Source organism: Pelodiscus sinensis, chromosome 19 (genome assembly GCF_049634645.1).
Source record: "Pelodiscus sinensis isolate JC-2024 chromosome 19, ASM4963464v1, whole genome shotgun sequence".
NCBI lineage: Eukaryota > Metazoa > Chordata > Testudines > Trionychidae > Pelodiscus > Pelodiscus sinensis.
In genome coordinates this window covers 20,650,055-20,671,230 of record NC_134729.1, presented here as the reverse complement: position 1 = coordinate 20,671,230, position 21,176 = coordinate 20,650,055, and the positions used below count along the sequence as shown (strand labels likewise).

Sequence of the window (21,176 nt, the reverse complement as noted above, 5' to 3'; positions counted from 1 at the left end):
GCTGATCAGAGCTGCCTTGTGTTAATTTCCAAATAAAGCAAATTCCCCTTTGTAACGATGTTGTGGTACTAACTTGGAGCATTGGGCTGTGAAAGGTTATGGATGTGAAAAGTTAACTGGTAAGCCCCACTCTTAATGGATGAGGCTGACCGGTTCTGGCTAATTGGGCTGGCGTGGTCCCCTCACCCGCCCTGCCTTTAATCGGTTAACTCAGGGGTGGGCGATAATTTTTTTGAAGTGGCCCTGGGCCACACAGGAGGAGGCGTGGCATTGAGTGGAAGGGGCGTGGCATCGAGTGGTCCAATGATTGGCCTGGGGGTGAGGGAGTGCCTTTGCCCCCACCCCATGTGCCCCCAAAATGCCCATGCCCTTGGCATGGGAGGAGACTTCCCTCACTCCCCTGCCCCTAGGTGCTTTGAAGCACTATGCGCTGCTTACAGGGCGGGGACAGAGCGAAGGAGGCTTCACGCGCTCCCCCACCCACAGGCCCTAATTGGTCTAGGAGCAAGGGAGCAGCAGGACCTCTGCAGGCCGGATCCACCTGCTTGGCGGGCCGGATCCAGCCCGCGGAGGCCCTTTTGCCCACCCCTGGGTTAACTGGTTAAGTGATTAAATGGGGTTTTACATCCCTAGTGTCCTGCTGTCTCGTGCCAGCCCCTTCCCCTCCCTCCTGCAGCGCGGTAGGTTCTGCACGGTGGGTTCATTGAACGCGGCCTCAGAACGGTGGGCATTTGAATGACGTGCCCCAGACATTTGGCCGCTGCTCAGCTCCGCCCTGCTCCGGTCTACCGGCCGGTGCTGCTGCTAAGGATGGGAGTTGGCTGGGCCAGCGGCCGAGGAACCAGCCTCTTTCAAACTGTGTCTGAATCCCCTCCACTGGCTTCCCCTCAAGTTATCTGGGACCTTCCAAAGTGCTTTGTCCATGTGACAAAGACCAACGGTACCAGGCTTACGCCATCCGTGCTGCCGTCCCTGGGGCGTCCAGAAGGACGTGTGGAAGCAGCGTGCGCCGGTTGGCGAACGAGAGACGTCCCTGGGCACGCAGCCGTCGTGAGCCATGTGATACGGGCTCCAAGCGTCCATCTAGGGCAGCAACTTTCAAACTTTTTTTTTTTCTCGTGACCCAGTTGAAGAAAATCTTTGATGCCGCGACCTGACAGAATGTGACCGGACTGTGGGCTCCGGGGTGGGGCTGAGGATTGAGCTTTGGGGGAGGGTATTAGGGGGCTCTGGCTTTGGGGGGGATCAGGACTGGGGCAGGAGGAGCTGACCTTGAGCAGCTCCTGGTCAGCAGTGCAGCGGGGGGGCTGAGGCAGCTTCCTGCCTCTCCTGGCACCTCAGACCCTGTGGGCCCCAGAAGCAGCCGGCAGCAGGTTCCCAGGCACTGGGGGTACAGAGTTAGTGTGAGGGGCAGTGGGCGGAGCCCTGTGCGCTCTCCCCCCACACCTTGGAGCCAGGCCTGTTGCCGGCTACTTCTGGGGTGCAGCAAAATCTGCGGTGCATGACAGGCAGGGATCTGCCTTAGCTCCCCCACTGCTCACCTGATCTCCCTGCAGTAATGAGACCCAGCGACCGACATTCCACCGCCCAGTCCTGGTCCACCCCTAGTTTGACAACCACAGGCCTAGTGCAGGGCTGGCCTTACCATGAGGCGAACTGAGGCAGCCACCTCAGACGCCAGACTGTGGTGGTGGTCGGAGGGGGGTGCTACTAGGACCCAGAGTGTAGAAAATTGTGTCTGCTGCTGGTGCAGCGAGGGGGCATTTGAGCTCCCCACCTCAGGTGCCAAAATGTGGGGTGGCCCTGGCCTAGTGGGAACCAAACGGCCTGTTAAGCATGTAATTGGCTTAGGGGCAGGGGAGTGAGGGAAGTCTCCTCCCAACCCAGGGGCATGGGCACTTTGGGGGAACTTGGGGTGGGGGCAAAGGCACCCCCTCACTCTCAGATCAATCATTGTCTGGGGGTGAGGAACCTGGAAATAAACTGGCCCTGCCCCTCCCTTTCCACGCGACGCCACACCCCTTCCTGTGCGGCCGGGGGCCACTTCAAAAATTTTCGAAGTGGCCCCCGGCAAAAAATGATTGCCCACCACTGCCTTAGCTATTGGGGTGCCCGGGAACCAGGGTTAAATACACAGCACATCTCCCGTGCCCTGGAGCCAGATACTCTGAGACTCTCGCGGGTCTTTCTCAGCAGGGCCGGACAAACTGGTTTATGGAGCAACTCCAGAGCTTCGCTCCTCCCTGCCCGGCGGCTGCCCCGCATGGTTGACAGCTGAGCTGGAGGGCAGAAGCAGGGGATTTGCCCAGGGGTGCGATGGGGAAAGGGCACTGGGCTGTCTGTGGGGTCCCTTCAGCCGAGAGGGGGCTAAGGCCAACGAAGCGGCTACCTGCCTGGGCACATGGACAGCGGCTGTTTGGTTCCTCAGCACCAAGGGGGTGAGCACACACGCCTGGAAGACCAGTTGCCGTCGCTGCCAGAAATCCTGACCCAACGCGTTTAGAGAGGGTCTGGAATCTGTGACCATGTGGGGGTGTTGGCCAGAGCGAGCTGTGATGCAGCACGCACTAGGCCCAGGGGCTGATTTAGGGGAAAGAGTATGAGGCTGAACACATGTCACTTGGCTCCGGGCCCACCACGTGAAAAGTGATTGCTACAAGGAGGGGAAAGTCCCGAGGCTGCTAGGAGAGACTACACCCCAGGACAGTGGGGAAACGGAGACCGGATCCGGCTGTGGCATCATCTCCGTGGGGGTGCAGAGGGGGAGCAACAAAGCTTTGGGAGGATGTAAACAAAACTGGACAGAGACCTAGCAAATGTACAGCTAGGAGCCATGTTGCCCTGGCAACCAGGAGGCACCAAAGGGCTGCTGCCTGTCTTGCTAGAGCGGTGGTAATAGGGTTCAGTGACCATCCTTATGTCCCTGCGTGGGTGCACTAGTTGTGTGTGTGTGTGTGTGTCCTTAGCAGTCAGTTGGCACTTCCTGAGCCTGTGGGTGGTGGGTGAAGGTAGGGCTGGGGGAGGTAAGCCCCCAGCTCCGCCCCTTTTGCCCAAGCCCCGCCCCCCACAGGAGCCAAGCCGTGCCCCCAGCACCACAGGGAGGCAGGGCAGTGCGTGGCCCCAGCTGCCTCGGCCCTGGAGCATGGGGAGGGCGGGCGCTCTGGGGCTGCAACACTCCGCCCCCAGGACGCCGACAGCGGGGCCAGGCTGGTGGTTTGGGAAGGCAACGCCTTCCCCTGCTTATGATACCTGCCGCCCCTGCCTGAGCCCAACAGCCAAGCCTGGGCACAGCTAGAGGGGGCTGAGCACCACGCACCCCAGAAACCAGTTGTGGCTGCCTGTGCTGGGGTGGAGCCTGCCTCACCCCAGCCCTTCGAGAAGCCATTGGCCTGCTCCGGAGCCCAACAGGGAGCTGGACTGAGTCCACTTCTCCCAGTCTCTAGGCTCCACGTTGCAGCCTCTCTGGGAATGGCCGAAAAGAATCCAGAGACCCCGACAGCCTGGAAAGGGGGGGCTGGGAAGTAGCTCCTTGATAGTTCTTAAATCCCGCAAATTGGCTGCTAAGTGTCCACGTGCTCTGGAAATGCCCCAGGGCCCTGGCAGGTCCTGCCACAGCCTGGTATCGCTGTGAAAAGAGAAAGTGGGGCGACCCTGAGCTGTGCCTGCGGAACGTAAGCTCTTGATTTTTCTCCAGCGTGTCTTCCCCAAGTGGGTTCCCTGGCTCATTGACCGAGCCTCACAGAACCCTGCCTGTTACAGAGCGGGGGAAACTGAGGCCCAACTAGGGGGAAATGACTTGCCCACGGTCATAGAGTGAGTCCATGGCAGAGCTGGGACTAGAGCCCAGAAGCCTGATAGTCTGCCTTGCTCTAACCACTAGGCAGGTGCAGCATTCACATCAGCATCACCTGGTAGCCCAGTCTGCAAAGAGCCTGGGACTGGTTTGTCAGGCAGCAGCAAGAGGCTGTGGGGAGCACTTTAATCCTTCTCGGAGGGCGGGGATTGAACCCCGAATGGGGGAGTTTTCCTGGCCCTTCTGCTCAGACCCTGCTTTAACAGAGTAGAATCTGCTCAGCGTGTCGGGGTATCCCCAGATACAGAGTGGGGCTGAGGCCTGCATGCCCCTCTGCCTGCCCCCAGAGATGGGACCCTCCTGCTCTCAGCCAGTCCGAGGGCCTGTGGGGCACAGGGGCATGGTGTGAGTCCATGTCAGTGTGGAAGAACCCCAGTACTTGGACCCCAGGTGCTTGGGGGGTAGATTCGCCCAGGCCAGCCCTCTGCTGGTGCTGTGCATTTACCCACGTCCCAAACGGGCCTGCCAGGCTTCTTGTGCTATGGGTCCCTTCCCTTCGTCTCTGCAGGGGCTTGTCCCAGATGCCGGCCGCGAAGCCAGGCGAAGCCTTAAATAAAACCAGGCTCCCGGGCTGCTGGTCCGGCCCTTTCCAGTCCTAGGGAGCTGGGAGAGCGTTTCCTCACCAGCTCAGTTCTGGGGATTCCACGGCCAGGCGGCTCCCTGCAGCAATAGCCTTTTATGGTTCCCAGCCAGAGGCCGTTAAGCAACCACGGGGCTAATCTGCTTAATGTTTCCTTAACGCAAACAGCGAATGTTCTTGAGAGCATCACTCTGTCATCTGGGGCTGAGCGAAGGTGGGAGCTGTTGCAGTGCGGAGCCAGGGGGTCTGTCCCCGCCTCTCAGCGGTGGCCGCACTCAGCCCGCTGCCCCAAGGAGTGGTGGAACACCCAGAGCCCGTGGCCTGGTCTAGGCTTCAAATCTTAGGGCTTGCTACCTTATTGAGGTTAGAGCATGTAGGGACAAAGTGAGACAGGCTAAAAGTCAGGTAGAATTGAACCTTGCAAAGGGAATTGAAACCAATGGTAAAAGATTTTATAGCCATATAAATAGGATGGAGTGGAGGTTAAGGATAATCTAGGCATGGCCCAATATCTAAACAAATACTTTGCTTCAGTCTTTAATGAGACTAATGAAGAGCTTAGGGAGAATGGCAACATAACAAATAGGAATAAGGATATGGAGGTAGATATTACCATATCCAAGGTAAAAGCAAAACTTGAACAGCTTAAAGAGAGTAAATTGGGGGCCCTAGATAATCTTCATCCAAGAATATTAAAGGAACTGGCACATGAAATTGTGGAATCTCCATCCCTAGAAGTTTTGAAGTCCCGGCTTGACAAAGCCCTGGGTGGGATGGTTTAGTTGAGGTTTGGTCCTGCTTTGGGGAGGAGGGGTGGACTCAGTGACCACCCCCTCCCTAGGGAACCCATCCCAGTGCTTCCCCGCCCGCCTAGTGAAATAGTTTTTTCTAATATCCAAGCTAGACCTTCTCCACGGTAACGTGAGACCGTTGCTCCTTGTTCTGTCATCTGTCACTACTGAGAACAGCCTCTCTTCATCCTCTTTGGAAGCCCCTCTCTGAGAGAGGGGACGCATTTTGTGACCTAAGCCCCATCGAGGACGCAGCAGGAAGGAAACCCCTCCCTCTTGTCATTGTAGCAAGTGTCTCTGGCACAGCAGCACAGCTGTGCCACAGCTGTTCCATGCCAATGCTTGTGTGAGCAAAATACCTGCAGGGGCAGTGACTGTCCCCAGAGCCAGTTTTAGGGCAACCCTACGGGCGAGCTGGACAGTTGCCCGGGGCTGCCAATTAGTTAGGACCATCCCTGACCATCCCATCTAGTGGCACTGAGACACTAATGAGTCTGCGCTACAGCCTTGGCTAATAGCCAGCTGGCTTTTCACTCATCTGGTAGAGCAGGGGTGGGCCATAAGCGGGCCGGACGCAGTTTTCTGAGGTTGGCCCCTTGCAGGCCACTAGACATTTGATTCACATAGTGGGATTTCACATCCATCTAATGTCACAACATTAGTCACAAAATACTTCTGGTCTAGCAACTAACCTACCTTCTTCTCAATCTAGTTGCCATCAATTTTGTGAACCTAAGAACATCAGAACAGCCATACTGGGTCAGACCAAAGGTTCATCTAGTCCAGTATTTTGTCTTCCAACAGTGGCCAGTTTTTTGGTTTCCATCACAGATCATTGCAGGGTCTGCAGGTATGGCTGCTGGCAGCTCCCATTGGCTGCGGTTCTCCATTCCTGGCCAATGGGAGCTGCCAGCAGTTGTACCTATGAACACACAAGCAACCCTGGCGAACTGTGTCTCACCTGCGAGCCTCTTATTGCCAACCCCTGTGATAGAGACTCATGCACTAAGCTCCAGAGGTCCCAGGTTCGGTTCCACCTACCTGGTCGCTCGGCGCACGGGGACTGTGTCTGATTCTTGCGTGCACCTCAGACTGCCCAGCCGAAATGTGTGTGTGCAATTGCAGAGGCCGGTTTGCAAGTGTGCACCTACTCAGGTGGTGAGGCTGTGACGTGGTTGGACACAGTTGGGGCTGCTCCTGCTCTGTGGATTAGATCGCAGGTTCTCAACTGTTCTCCTGAGCTCCCCTGCCAGCATGCTATAAAACGCTGTCCCACAGCTACCGGTTTTCAGCCTCACTGGGCCCCAGCCTGTCTGATGCTGGCCTTACTTGGCCGACTCCCTGAAACCTGCTTGTGGATGCTAAGGAGAACCCCCGAATTAGATGGATGTGGCAGATGTGAAGTGGCACGGGCGCTCTGCAGTCTCGAGGTAACCTGGGGTCTGCATCTTAGGCATTTGCTTCTCCAGGCACGGGGGGAAACCAGTCTGACTTGGGGCCTCAAACAAGGCTTCTCTTTGCTCAGTCTTTGGCGTCTGGGGGGGTTTACTGGGGAGCTGGCTGGGTGGCTTTGCTACTTGGCTGTCCCACATCCCTCTCCATGGTACTATCTGGAAAGGAGTCAGCTGCGAAGGTAGCCTGGGACTTCGTTTGTCTCATCTGGCTGTGCACACATTGCCTAAAATGGTCTCCCAGCCCTATAGCTCCAGGCTCTATATGCTGCTTGAGTAATGACCCCTTGTTGCGCGGGGCTATGTTATGAAGTGTACAGGAGCTGGGCTGATTGATCGAGTGTTGAACACGAGTGTCGGCAGTACACAGAGAGGATCTATGTTGTGCTGCGGGGTGGGGGTGGGGTGAAGTCGGTGCCTGTGTCCAGACCTCCAGCCCGGCACATGTTGAACGTTCGCCCGGATTCCAAGAGCGCTGGTTCCCTTCCAGGCTTCCGCTGAAGCCTGAAAGACGCCCCGGGCCGGCACGATGGGCCTCTTTCTGGAGCGGCTCGGGCTGACCGGACGTGGCTCCTGCCGGCGGAGGAAAACGCTTCATGGTGCGACTGGGACCCACGTGTGTCTCAGCTTTCACCCTCACCAGTGTGAAAGCAAAATGCATCAGTCCGCAGTGACTGTGTGGTTCCAGCAGCTGGCTCAGCCAAGGTGTGAGCCCAAGGCAGCACACCGACAGCGGGACCTGGCCAGTGGATGCTTTAGTTTAAGTCAAACCCAGTTGAGGGGTGACAGAGTCCAGCCTGGGCAGCGCAAGTCGCTCGCTGGATATATCCCACCCCTCTAGATTTGAGAAAAAATTCAACTGGCATCTAGTTCAATGTCATCTGCAGCGTTTTTACTGTTCACTGTGATGTCATTCTACACTACCGTAAAACTTCCAATAGAAGCCCCCAGCATCTATTAGTACAAACGGTCTGGCTTGTATTCGAGACCCGGCATTTATTTGACAGACCCAGCGTCTACTAAAACATCTGGTCAGTACTCCCAGCGTCTAACAGAGTCAAAGGCTCGTATTGAAGGGAAATGGTTTTACTTTGGAGGTGATTGTACGATTTTCTGCGACGTGCGACCGTTTTCAAAGGGGCCGAAGAGGATTGTGTCAATCCCGTGTTTCAGTAAGATAGTGTAAGTTTATCCCGTGTGTGAGACTTAGGGGTTGCTCTCCCCTGTTCCTCTCCCTTACATGGGAGACCCCCCCCCACACACCATGTTACAGGATATGGGGAGCTCTCTCAGTGGAGCAGCATTTCTCTTCCCCCTCACTCTGACCAGATCATCCCCCTAGGCAGGGATAATCCCAGACTGGGAATCTCTTCTGCCTGGCCAGGGTATCCGGTCCATGGGGCAGGCTCCGGGTGTGGGCAGGGGGGTCTGTTGTGAACAGCCGCAGGTCAGACCGGTGGCCATCTCTGTCTCCTCCCCTTTACGGGGGTGGGCGCTAGAGCCCAGTGCGCCCCCTCCAGTACCTGTGGAAGGGAGAGAGGGGGCAGGGTCTGGCAAAGTTTGTCTCTGTGGTTGGTTGCGCTGCACGGCTGAGTACTTCTCAGCGAGGGCAGCGAGTGAGTGGCCAGGTGGGCAGGTGCCCGGCACCACAGGGCCCTGAAGGCCCTGCCTGCCCAGCAGCTGGTGACCTCAGCAACCCTGCCTGTTTCCTTGAAGAGCAGGATCCTCTGTTTCAAAGGAGGCATGAAAACAGGAGGTTTCCTTTGTCCTACGTTGTTCTAGGCACCTCTCGTGATGAAACCAGAACTTGTCTTCCTCCCCTTGGATGCTGCCAGCGGAGCAGTTCCTCTTGCTAGAGGCCATGTTGGTGATCAGGAAAATCACCTGAACAGGAGCTTCTAGTGTGATTCCGTGGCCAAAAGGGCGAATGCAATCCAAGTCTTAGCTTCTAGCCCTGTCTGTCTGGAGACTCTCGGTGGTATTTCATCACCGGGGGCAGCCCACTGGCTGCCTATTGACTCTCAGCCCAATGCCTGTGCTGTCGCCAGTCAGCTTGATTTAGGTTTGTGACGTGCGGTGAGATGTCATCCCCTGCTCCTGCGGCGACCTATTAAACGTGAAGAAGTCCAGCACAATCCCATGACAGAGTAAACAAAAGCCTTTAGAAATCCTGGAACACATTAACGGGGGTATTTATGCTGGTCGCCCATAAATCATAGTGAGATTCAATTCAAATGTCTCCTTTTGCGGGATTTCAGTGTGTAATCTTTCAGGGTTTTTTCTCTCCTTAGAATCATTTAAAATACATGGGGGGAAATAAATGTATATTGCCGGACACTTGCCTCTACTGATTGGCAGCAATTAGAATGTGAAGTCCTTGGAAGGAACACAGAGTTGTTAAGATTCAGGAAGGAAAGGTTAGAAGCCAACATCCAGAGGGAGGTTTTATGCTTACTTTATGATTGTTCTGTAGGGCTTAACCATTGTGCGCTTGGTTAACTCCTCACCCAGTTTTGATGCTAAAAAGTCCTGGCTGAGTGGAAGAGCATTAAATCAGCCTAGTCCCTGAGGTTTAAACAAGTGAACTATGTGCACAGAACGCATAGTGTTGTCATCACGGAGAGTGGATTTAACCAAGTTTACAGTCGTTCGTTCAGGTTTCCTGGTGCCTGATCCAGGGTCAGCAACAAAGATCTACAGAATATTTTGTTTCATTTAGATTTTTGACGTGTGGGATGTCCTTGGCATGTTTTGTACATTGGTTTCCTCATCGTGTTGTGGGATTACTTGTAGAGCGGGTCTGTCCTATTGGGTTGCCTGGTGCATTTGGCCTTTGACAGTCTCTTGCTTTAGTTCTCTGCATTTTCAAATCACAACGCTTGGTCTGGTAACCTGGCTTCTGTCCAGTGTATTCCTTAGCAATGGCATCTGAATTCTCCATGAATCATGCCATGGCCTTAGAGAGAATAGTTAATGTTTCGAGTGTGGCTCGCTACCGAGGAATGCGCTGCAGTCAGCTGGACGATGCATTGTACCATGAACCATGTCAAGCCTTCGTTTTATGGCTCAATGATCTGTTAGGTTGTGTGCATATACACCCTCTCTCTTGCGCACACACATGCTCTTCAGCAGAGGTTCCCAAACTTTTCGGCATCACACCCCCTTTTTGATTTTTAAGAAACCCTCCCCCCCTCCCCAAAATAGCAGCCAGCCTGAAGTCTGCCCCAGCCAGCCTGAGTGGCCCCCCTCCCCACGGGAATTTCTTCACGTCCCCCCAGGAGGCGCACCCCCCAGTTTGGGAACCCATGCACTACCGTGTAGAGGACACAGATGTAGGAGCATTCTGATACTGGGGAATGAAATCCTTCCAGGCTGTTCATTAGAACCCCAGTGAACAGAATCATAGAACTAGAAGGGACCTCAAGAGGTCATCAAGTCCAGTCCCCTGCCCTCACAGCAGGACCATGCACCGTCCAGATCATCCCTGACAGATGTCTATCCAACCTGCTCTTAAATACCTCCAGTGATGGAGATCCCACAACCCCCCCCATGGCAACTTATTCCAGTATTTCACCACCCTGACAGTTAAGAAGCTTTTCCTAAATGTCCAACCTAGCCTCACACCTTCCAAATCCCCTGGGCTGGAGTCCTTAAGAATAAGGGATATGAGTAGAATTGGAGGTCTTTAAATCTTGTAGGTTTAGGCACCTGCTTTCTCATGGAAGGCAGCAGCCGGGGGCCCCCGCGAACAGACTCATCGGGCTGTCCGCTCCAGAGAAGAGCCCCAAAGTTTGTGATAACTATCTGCAATCCAGCTGTGGAAGAGGGGACTGCCCATGACCGCGCTTTCTGTGAAAATTCACGTTTTCTCTTTTGAAGGATGGCGACTTTTTCATGGGCAGGTCTTATTGGGAAACCGTTTTTCATCCCTGTGGTATTTATGTGGTGGGGCAGAGCGTCTTTGGCACTTCTCTGTGAAACCTGTCTGGGAGGGGGGAGAAATCTGTGGGTGCTGTGGTCAAGCTGGTCTTTCTCTGATGACCCGGGACAGTCCGGGTGAAGGCAGGTTACCCACAAGGTGAAGATGCACTTCTAGATAGACTGGCAGCTCCCCTTGTCGCAGTGCCCAAGAACCCTGGCCAGCGAGGGGAGGAGATTGGAGAGACACCCCTGGGCATTGCTTGGTGGACGCCATGTTCTCCTGCAGCACAGAGGTGTCTCTGGGTGTAGCTAATCTGGGCTGAGACCCTTTTCTTCAAGTGTCACTTGGGAGTGTCTCCTGAGGAGAAGGCAACTGGACTGAGCGTATGGGACTCCTCCCAGCTGACCAGGGCAGGGGCCTGAAAGCTCACGGTGGCTGGGAGAACGTTGGAGGTCAAATGCCATGGAAACAGTCTGCTGGAGCCATTGCAGGATCCCGCGAACGGCTGGCCGGCTGAGCACGAGCTGGCTGCCTGCCCTCGTCTCTGCTGTTCTGCCAGAAGAGCTGGGGCCTCTGCTGTCTGGGGGACTTGGGTGAGGGGGAAACATGCCAGACCCTGGCAGGAGTTTGGTGAACTCAAAGCCAGGCACCTTGCCAGAGGTGAGCCAGCAAGGAGGGGCTGTGAAGGCATCCGGGTCCCCTAATGATTGTAGGTGCTGTCCTGCGAGGGTGGCCTGGAGGGAGAGAGGGAGGGATGGGGAGTTGAGGAGGATGGTGTTTCAGACACTCCCAGGACCAGACCTGCCCAGGGGGCTTCTTGGCCTGTGGGTTTGCAGTTTTTTTTCAATCCCGGGAGGTTTGAGGTAGCTCTGGTCGGAGGAGTCACCTGGGAACTGAAATGTGGGGCTCTCCTCCTGAGAGACACGGAGGTCCCACAAGACTGGGGCTCTTCCAGCTTCCCATAGATAGAGGGCTGCCCTGAATTCTCTGAGCAGCCCCGCCCTCCGGTGCTCATTCAGGGGCCCCATTTGCTTGCGTTTCGCTGGGTCGGGGCCAGTGGAGACGTTCTGTCCTTGTGAGGCATGTGGTGGAGCGTGACAGCCATCAGGCACGTTTTCCTGTTCCTAGGGATCGCAGGCAAAGGAGATGTTTCCATGCAGCCGTATGGCCGCCAGTCCCACTGCGCTCCCCTCCCGGGGTGGGGGTGTGTGTGCTGAGGGCCTGGACATGGAAGGGGGGTTGGAGACATTCTGCATAACATTTATTGCCTGTTGGGGAATTCTGTTTTGCAAGCAGAAGGGCGCGAGTTCCCCGTCTGGACCAGAAGGGAGTAGCAAACAGATGCGCTCGGAGGCAAGAGTCCTGCTTTTACAGCCCTGGCAATGACACCTGGCTTTCTCAGCTCAGGCCTTTCCATGACCCATCACGCCCTCGCTGCCATCCGGGTATCACGCGCTTGCTGTGCGTCCAAGATCAGGGGCCAGGGACATGGTCAGCACTGAAGAACAAGGGCCCTCGTGCCAGGAACGCAGCGCCCAGCGTGGCCGTTGGTGGCTCCGCTGGCTCATCTGATCACACTCGGAGGCGTCTGGTTGTCTCGTGCTGTTTGATTTTACGTTGCATTTAGCAGGCGTATACGTGGCCTTCTCCAAGCAGGCCCATGGGCCTTGCGCTCAGTCAACATATCGCAGCCCCAATTCTGGTTTAAAATGTCCTCTGTGGAGTTGCTCTCCTTGGTTGCTGCGTGGGCCTTACCCGGTGCTGGGCCAGACCCGGGGCAGGCCCAACCCCTCTCTGACCCCCTCACTGAGTGAATCTTGCATGGCATAGCGTGGCTGTGGGACAGCCACTTTACATACATTAAGGGTGAGTCTAGACTACGGGGGTTTTTCAAAAAAAACTTCCCTTGCATCTAGACTGCTGCCGCGTTCTTTTGAAAGTAAATCGAAAGAACGCAGCAGTTTTTTCGAGCGTGGAAAACCTCGTTTTATGAGGAAGAACGCCATTTTTCGAAAGTGCCCTTTTGAAAAAAGGCACCATGTAATGCAAACTGTGCTTTTTCGAAAGAGAGCATCCAGACTGCTTGCGTGCTCGTTCAAAAAAGCAGCTTGCTTTTTCGTAAGTACTGGTTGTCGTCTAGACGCTCTTTTTTAAAAGAGGCTTTTTTGAAAGTATTTTTTGAAAAAGCCTCTTTTGAAAGAGGCTTGCAGTCTAGACGTAGCCTAAGATGGGGACAAATTTGGCTACAAGTACTTAAGAGAGAGATCTTGGAGTCATTGTGAATAGTTCTCTAAAAACATCCACCCAGAGTGCAGTGACAGTCAAAAAAGCAAACAGACTGTTAGGGGGGAGGGATAGCTCAGTGGTTTGAGCAGTGGCCTGCTAAACCCAGGGTTGTGAGTTCAATCCTTGTGGAGGCCATTTAGGGATTTGGGGCAAAAATTTGTCAGGGATGGTACTTGATCCTGCTGTGAAGGCAGGGGACTGGACTTGATGACCTTGCAAGGTCCCTTCCAGTTCTAGGAGATAGGCAATCTCCATTAATTTAAATTTGAATAATTAAAAAAAGGATAGAGAATAAGACAGAAAATATCTTATTGCCTTTATAGAAAACCATGGTGCGCCCACATCTTGAATACCATGTAAAGATGTGGTTCCCTCATGTCAAAAAAGATATAGTGGCATTGGAAAAGGTTCAGAATAGGGCAACAAAAATGATGAGGGTTTTGGAATGGATCCCCTTTGAAGAGAAACTAAAAAGACTTGGAGTTTTCATCTTAGAAAAGAGGAGACTAAGGTGGGAATGTGATAGAGGTCTATAAAATCATGCCAGGTGTGGAAAAAGTAAATAGGGAAAAGTTATTTGCTTTATTCCCACAATATAAGAACTAGGGGTCACCAAATGAAATGAATAGGCAGCAGGTTTAAAACAAATAAAAGGAAGTATTTCTTCACTCAGTGAACAGCCAACCTGTGGAACTCCTTGCCAGAGGATGTTGTGAAGACCAGGACTTTAACAGGGTTCAAAAAAGAGCTAGATAGATTCATGGAGGTTAGGTCCATCAATGGCTATTAGCCAAGATGGGTAGGAATGGTGTCCTGAGCCTCTGTTTGTCTGGAAATGGATGACAGGGGAGGGATCACTTGATGATTACTTGTTGTGTTCCCTCCCTCTGGGGCATCTGGTATTGGCCACTGTGGGCAGACAGGATACTGGGCTAGATGAACCATTGGTCTGACCCAGTCTGGCCGTTCTTATGCTCTCTTGACAGGTCAGCCACACGCAGGGGTGGGGCCTCTTCTCTAGAGATGGGCCTGGGTCCAGGCTGGGGCACTTGTTTCTGTGGGGCAAATCCTCTTGGAAAGGATCTATCCAGACGTGCCTCCTGGGGGAAGGGCCAGGCCTGTCAGAGCTCGGCTTGCCGTGCCCCGGCCTTCTTCGGGCTGACTCGCCTGGCTGGATTTCTTCCTTAACGCCCCTGTGCCTCTGTGCAAAGGGTTTTTTTCTGCCTGTCTTTCCAGGCCTTTTCTGTCTGTACCTGGGGCCCTATGGCTGCCTACGGGGAGCACAGGACCAGTGTCTGCCTTCTGCCACCAGCCGCTTAACTTCTGCCCAGTTGCAGTGGCGCCTCGTCAGCAGCCTGAGGGCCAGGGCAGGTCACTCTGCGGCCGGTTCCAGGCTGGTGGCTGCTGAGGTCCCAATGGTTCCTGGGCGACGCCCCGGGTCGGGCACAAGGGCTGCCCTCTTCTGCGCTCGCTGCACGTGGGTGCCTCGGGCCCATCGCTGCGCTGGTGGCTGTTCCTGTTGGCCTCGTGCTGCGTGATGGTGACCGTCTCTCTCTCTCTCTCACGCGTACAGGGTCAGACTGCAAGCCGTGCTCGCGGGAGTTTGGCACCAGCAGTGTCCCCGGCTCCGACTGCAGCAGCCTGGACACCTTCTCCCCAACTCTGGTGGTGGGGGACGAAGTCTTCTTTGCAGAGGAAAAGGCAAGTGGGGCTCCGGTTCTGCGGCCACAGCGCCATCCCGTGGGTGCTGCACACTGAGCGGGCAGCGTCTCCCGGCATGCAGGGGCTGGGCAGACTGCCCTGTAAACCTGGACTGGGAGCTCTCGTGGCTTTTAGCGCTGTCCCCAGCGTACTGCCAGCCCTCTGCTCCCATCCACTGCCCCCAGGGGCCCTGGAGGGGGGGCAGTCCCGGCAGGGGGCTGTGGAGGGGTGTTTCTCTGGGGAAAGGGAGATTTTACTGCACCTCAAGGCTGCTCTGCTCCGCCATTGACTGAGCAGAGACCTGATGCTCAAGCCCTGGATTATTGGGTCTGGCGCCAAGTGGAAGGGGTCAAAGGTCAGCCAGCCCCTTCCCCAGCCAGCACGTGTGTGCCCCCCACCCCTCTCACTGCTACAAGGGCAAAGCTTTCGATTTGGTGTCCTGCGGAGGGGGAGATTGTCTTGGAGGGTTTGTACTGGAAAAAGAACGGGGAACAGGGCTACTGAAGGGCTTGGCCCATGTATTTCGCAAGTGCAGGGGGTGGGAAAATCAAACGCTCCCCTTTCCGTGGCATTAGCGGGAGCCAGGCACAGCGAGGCCGCATGCCCTAGGACAGGAGCATGAGGCTCGCCCAGGCTCAGGTGGCAGCTCCGCTCACCCACCAGAGAAGCCCTTTGTACCCCGGTTTCCCCCATGTAGAGACCGGCAGGCCCGCCCCGAGGGACAGTGCAGAGCGGTACAAGAGCCCGGCTCTGGACGTGGGCATCCTCAAAACCAGCCGGTTGATCGGCCGTAGGAAGATTCACTCCAGCCCTTTGCACCTCTTCTCTGGGACTCCGGTCCCCGGGGGTCCCGTGGTGATAGCGATGTGGCTCTGAGGCGTCAGGGGCAGCGCATTGCTCAGTGTTAATATTCCAGAGGCCCAGAGGGAGGGATTTGGTTGCCTTTGGCTGGTCCTGGCCGTCTCCTGGCTTGTCACGGGAGGCGAAAGGGGCGCTCGTGGGGCCATGCGCCTTTCTGAGGCCCAAGCCGCGGAGTCTGCTCCAGCCTCACTCCGCTGGGCCCGGGCTCTTCCCAAAGAATTAAGCTGTTGCTCCCTTGGCAGGAAGACTCCTCGTCTCCGGAGCCGGACGCCCTGCTGGGGGATGCGCACAGCAGCACCGAGGATCTCCTCTCCATAGACTCGGATCTCCACGGCACGGAGTATTACAGAGACTTGGGGCTGCCCAACGCGCCCGAGGCCGGCGGGGCTCCGGGAACCACAATGCTGCCGGATCGGACAGGCCAGGGGGTGCCCCGCTGTCCCGTCCCAGAAGAGAAGCCTGGAGGTGCGGGGCAAACGCTTGGGGGCGCTGCCTGCCCTGATCCCACTTCCGCCTCAGTGCAGGCCAGAGAGGCCTGCGGCCATTTCCTGAACAGTGACTCAGTTTGCTCCTGCGCGGCAGGGCCCCAGGACAGCCCCCCGGGGTGGGGGTGCCTGGCAGAGTCGGGCACAGGACTAGCACTGCAGGATGATGAGGAGTCCTTTCCTACCCTAGTGAGATCCATGTCTACCTCGCGGCGCCACAGCTGGGAGAGCTCCATGTCCCCTACGGAGAGCGAGCGCAGGTACGGAAGGGACCCCACGGCCGGCTGGTGTGGGGCCTGTGGGGGACGGAGGGGAGAGGAGATGTGGGGAAACATCTGACATCGGGGTGCGAGGCCTCTGTGGGGGCTGCCCCTTCCTCTTCCTGGGAGGCCCCTGAGATCGCTGTGTGGCAAAAAAACTCACATGGGCCGGGGCTGGCGTCCCGGGCATGGGGGCGTGCCGGGTCTTCCCCTTGGACGTTGGTGTCGGGGCCGCATACAGCGCCCCCAGGGTCTGGCTGTGAGTCCCGACGGTCGGCGGCCCCCGTTCTCGGCAGGCTGTTCAGTGTAGCCGCTTCGAGCCCAGTGTCTCCACGGACCCCAAGATGCTGTTTTCTCCCCCAGCTAGAGCACCCCAGCGCTGGCTGTTCCCTCCAGGCACCAGGCTGGCCCTGGGGCCAGGGCCGGCCTTAGGGAAAATGGCACCCTGGGCGAACTTGTGGTTTGGTGCCCCTGGCCATTGGGGGCATAGCATCACCCATTTCCCCTGGCACCCATGGGCTCCCCAGCCCCCGCATCCTGAGCTTATGCCCTCTTGACCACCAGGGCTTGCACTGGGCCTCCTTTGCCCCCAACCTCCACACCGTGCCCCCCAACTCCTGCTCTTTCCTCCCCTCTGTGCCCCCTGCACTTCCAGCATGTCCTGCCACGCTGCCCCCTGCCCAGCACCCTCCACCCAGCAACACCCATGCCCGGTTTCCCCTCCCCCTCTGCCTACGGCACCCTGGGCACGAGCCCAGTTTGCGCCCCGCCTGAGGCCCAGCTCCGGGCTGGGAGCAGCTGTCAGCTTGGCAGTGACTGTGCAGTCTCCCTTCTCCCCCAGCCCCAAGAATTCCAACACCCCAGGTCACCCGGAGCCGCCCTTCCACGGGGGCTGCTCTCTGCTGGCGGCTCCGCTCCTGCCCCTGCCCAGGGCTGGCTGGCGCAGCCCACCCGGCGCAGCCAAGGCCCGTGCGGTGCTGTGGCTGGAATGCTCCAGCCGCTCAGAGCTCTCTCTGCTGCTGGGTGGTCTCCCTCCCTAGTCCGCCTCTGCCAAGGGAGGCCTGCAGGCCCTCGCACTCCCTGTGCTGCGTGGGACGTAACCTCTCGCAAGAGGCCTGAGCGTGGGGCCAGGGGAGGCTTGTGCACCATCAGCCGCGTGGCGAGGGGCGGCCCAGGGGTGGGGAAGTGGATGGCCCCTCCTGCGGTGAGCTGGGTTCCGGCCTGTCTCCCTTTTAGCTCCGGAGAAAGGCACCCACCCATCCTGGTCCACGCAGCTCCGGCCATGCCAGCAGGAGGTGGTGTTGGCTGGGCAGCTCTGCCACACCAGCCGGTCTCCTCCTGGGGGGAGCCTGCTCATGTGATCCCTCCTCTCCCCCCCCCCCCCCCCCCCGGCAGGCTCCATCCTACTCTGAGTCCCTGCGGCTGGAGAGAGCGGGTTCGAGAGCCGGGGAGGAGTTCCCGCCTCCGCACGCACGTGCTCAGTCACACACAGGCCCTGGGTGGGATTTCTGTATCCTTGAGACGAGCGTATTGATCGGGCGGCCGGCAGGGAGGAAGCTGTGAGCCAGCAACGACTATTTTTATCTCCTCCTCCTTATAAGGTGCCCTGGAATTATCTGGGGCTGCGATCTTGGCAGGCCTTTATCGGGCGCAGGCTTCGGTCCGAAGATCTATTGTTGTTCCATGCGCTGTGTTCTGTTCCCAGCTTACGCCGTGGCAGGAGCCCATGAGCAGGGTGGCTGGCGGCCAGCGGCAGCGTTGGTCTGGGTGATTGAGGAAGTGTGGGGAAGGGGGCTGGGGAAAGGGGATGTGTCCAGTTCTCCCAGGACCTGTGTCTGGCTTGCCGAGCGCCTGTACGAGTTCCCATTAGTCTCCTTTTGTCCCTTCGTTCCCGTGCAGCTGGTGTCCTGGCAGTGCTTTCGCTCAGCGTGCTAGGAATCGCCAGGGCCTCTGAGGCATGGGAGAGTTATCCTGGCCCCTGAACGAGGATTACTGTGGCCTATGTAGCAGCCTCTGCTGGAAGCGGGGGTAGCAGGGTGTCCAGGGCGGTTCTACAGTACTGCCTGCAAAATCCAGCGTTTTCAAAGGGAAAGCCCAACATGATGGTGGTGGTATTTTGGCCAACAGGACGACAACACGAGGGAGGGGAAAGACTAGTCGACTATTCGATAAGTTTATCAGATAGTCGATATGCTAGTCAACTAGTCACTCTCCCCCCACTTGCTGCAACTATCAGAAAGAGGCAGCAAAGGGATGGGGGAGGAAGGAGGCGCTTCAAAGCAGCAGTGTTGTGTGGAGCCCGGGGTCTGCCGCTTTGAAATGCCACGTGCTGCCTGGGAGTCCCCGGATGGCCCCGGGCTCCATGTAGCATTTCAAAGTGGCAGTGCCATGTGGAGCCCAGGGTCAGCGGAGAACTCCCTCGCTGACCCCGGGCTCCATGCAGCACTGCCACTTCGAAATGCCACATGGAGTCTCATGCCGGGGTCCCCATGGCATTTCAAAGTGGCAGTGCTGCGTGGCGCCTGGGGTCAGCTGGGGACTCAGAGTCCCCAGCTGTCCCCACGTTCTATGTGGCACAACCGCTGTGAAACACCACGGGGGACAGCCTGAGTCCCCCACTAGCCGTATGCTCCCTGCAGCGCTTTCATCTTTGAAGTATAGCAACAGCCCTTCAATGGCAGAGGTGCCCTTATCGACTAATCAATTAGTTGATGCAAATTGTAGAAAAAGTCCTGCAGAAAGGGATCTCGGGGTCATCGTGGATCACAAGCTAAATATGAATCAGCAGTGTGACACTGTTGCAAAAAAACCCAAAAAAACAAACATGATTCTGGGCGGCATCAACAGGAGTGTTGTGAGCAAGACACGAGAAGTCCTTCTTCCGCTCTGTGCTGCACTGATTTGGCCTCAGTTGGAGGATTGTGTCCAGTTCTGGGCACCACATTTCAAGAAAAACGTGGAGAAATTGGAGAAGGTGCAGAGAAGAGCAAAAAATTATTAAAAGTCCAGAAATCATGAGCTATGAGGGAAGACTGAAAGAACTGGACTTGTTTAATTTAGAAAAGAGAAGACTGAGAGGGGACATGATAGCAGCTTTCAGGTAACTAAAAGGGAGGAGGAGAGAAAAAATTGTTCTTGATCTTGGATGAGAAGACAAGAAGCAATGGTCTTAAATTGCAGCAAGGGAGGTTTAGTTTGAACATTAGGAAAAACTTCCTGTCAGGGCTATTAAACACTGGAATAATTTTCCTAGGGAGGTTGTGGAACCTCCATGATTAGAGATATTAAGAGCAGGTTGGATAAGTATCTATCAGGGATGATCTGATAGTGTTTGGTCCTGCTGTGAAGGCAGGAGACTGGACTTGATGACCTCTTGAGGTCCCTTCCAGTTCTAGTGTTCTATGATTCTATAACTCAGGGAAGCAATTTCCAGCTGGGTTTGTGGTTTATTTTAACCCTTCTGCACAAAAAACCCCCATAGAATCAAAGAACTGGAAGGGACCTCGAGAGATCATCAAGTCCAGTCCCCTGCCCTCACAGCAGGACCACACACCATCTAGATCATCCCTGAGAGGTGCCTGTCCAGCCTGCTTTTAAATCTCTCCAGTGATGGAGATTTCCCAACCTCCCTAGGCAATTTATTCCAGTGTTTAACCACCCTGACAGTTAGAAAGCTTTTCCTAATGTCCAACCTAAACCTCCCTTGCTGCAATTTAAGCCCATTGCTTCTTGTCCTATCCTCAGAGGCCAAAGAGAACAATTTTCTCCCATCTCCTTGTGACACCCTTTTAGATACCTGAAAACTGCTCTCATGTCCCCTCTCAGTCTTCTCTTTTCCAAACTAAACAAACCCAATTCCTTCAACCTTCCCTCATAGCTCATGTTCTCTAGACCTTTAACCATTTGTGTCGCTCTTCTCTGGACCCTCTCCAGTTTCTCCCCCTCTTTCTTGAAATGTGGTGCCCAGAACTGGACACAAGACTCCAACTGAGGCCTAATCAGTGCCGAGTAGAGCGGAAGAATGACTTCTCGTGTCTTGCTCAAAACACTCCTGTGAATGCCGCCCAGAATTACGTTCGCTTCTTTTGCAACAATGTCACGCTGTTGACTCATGTTTAATTTGTGGTCCACGATGATCCCTTTCTGCAGGACTCCTTCCTAGACAGTTACTTCCCATTCTGTATGTGTGAAACTGATTGTTCCTCTCTAAGTGGAGCACTTTGCATTTTTTCTTATTAAACTTCATCCTGTTTACCTCAAATCAAAACTAGTGGAGCCCGTGCACGCAGAATAGTTCCTTTCCCCACGCCTGTCCCTCACGCCAGTGCCTTCAGCGCCCCCAAATTCCTGCCTCTGAACTCACAGCCTCAGTAATCCAGGAATTCCCAGTCTCCTTTCTGGGCATGGACCAGGTCTTTTGTGTAGTGGCTCCAGCAACAGCACATTAAAAGCACAACCCTTGGCCCCTCTACTGTCGGAGTCTCTCCCTTCTAGGGTTGCCCGGTGTCTGATATAGACCCGGACAGTTTAGTATTTTCACCTCCTGTCCAGTAAAAAAAAATTCAGAAAATACAGGACACTTAAAATGACGGTATTTTCTGATTTTTTTTGTTGTTGTTGTTTTTTTTCCCCAGCCATGAGGTGAAAATCCCAGGTGCTTCCCAGGTTCTGCATGGGAGCTGTCCCGCTCGGTGCAGGGAGTCAAGTTAGGGCTAAAAAGCTCAAAAGCATTTCTTAAAGGGGCCTTCCCTTCTTTTTTTTTTCCTCAACAACTTTGGTCTCCCCGCCCCCCTTTTTTTTTTCTCAGCAGAATTTTTTCCCTGGTGTTTTTTGTGTGTAGGAGGGGGCGTCGGTATTTTTGGTTAAACCATCTGACAACCCTACTCCCTTCATCTCCTACTACCTTCTTGTATACGGATCAGCTCATGGAGTTTCTGCTCTCTTCTCAGGCACGGCTGGCAGGGCTTGCAGGCAGCCAGCTACAGG

The 21,176-nt window shown here is 55.6% G+C and overlaps 1 protein-coding gene across 7 annotated transcripts in view; it reads left to right on the top strand.

The window, feature by feature from the left end:
* The window catches only part of ARHGEF18 (Rho/Rac guanine nucleotide exchange factor 18), a 95,909-nt gene that overhangs the window by 4,428 nt on the left and 70,305 nt on the right, over window positions 1-21,176 (top strand). For all 7 annotated transcript variants that reach the window (XM_075902935.1, XM_075902936.1, XM_075902933.1 and 4 more), the window contains exons 2-3: window positions 14,457-14,584; window positions 15,688-16,190. In XM_075902935.1, the coding sequence (XP_075759050.1) occupies window positions 14,457-14,584; window positions 15,688-16,190 (631 nt within the window). The remainder of the gene's footprint in view (window positions 1-14,456; window positions 14,585-15,687; window positions 16,191-21,176) is intronic.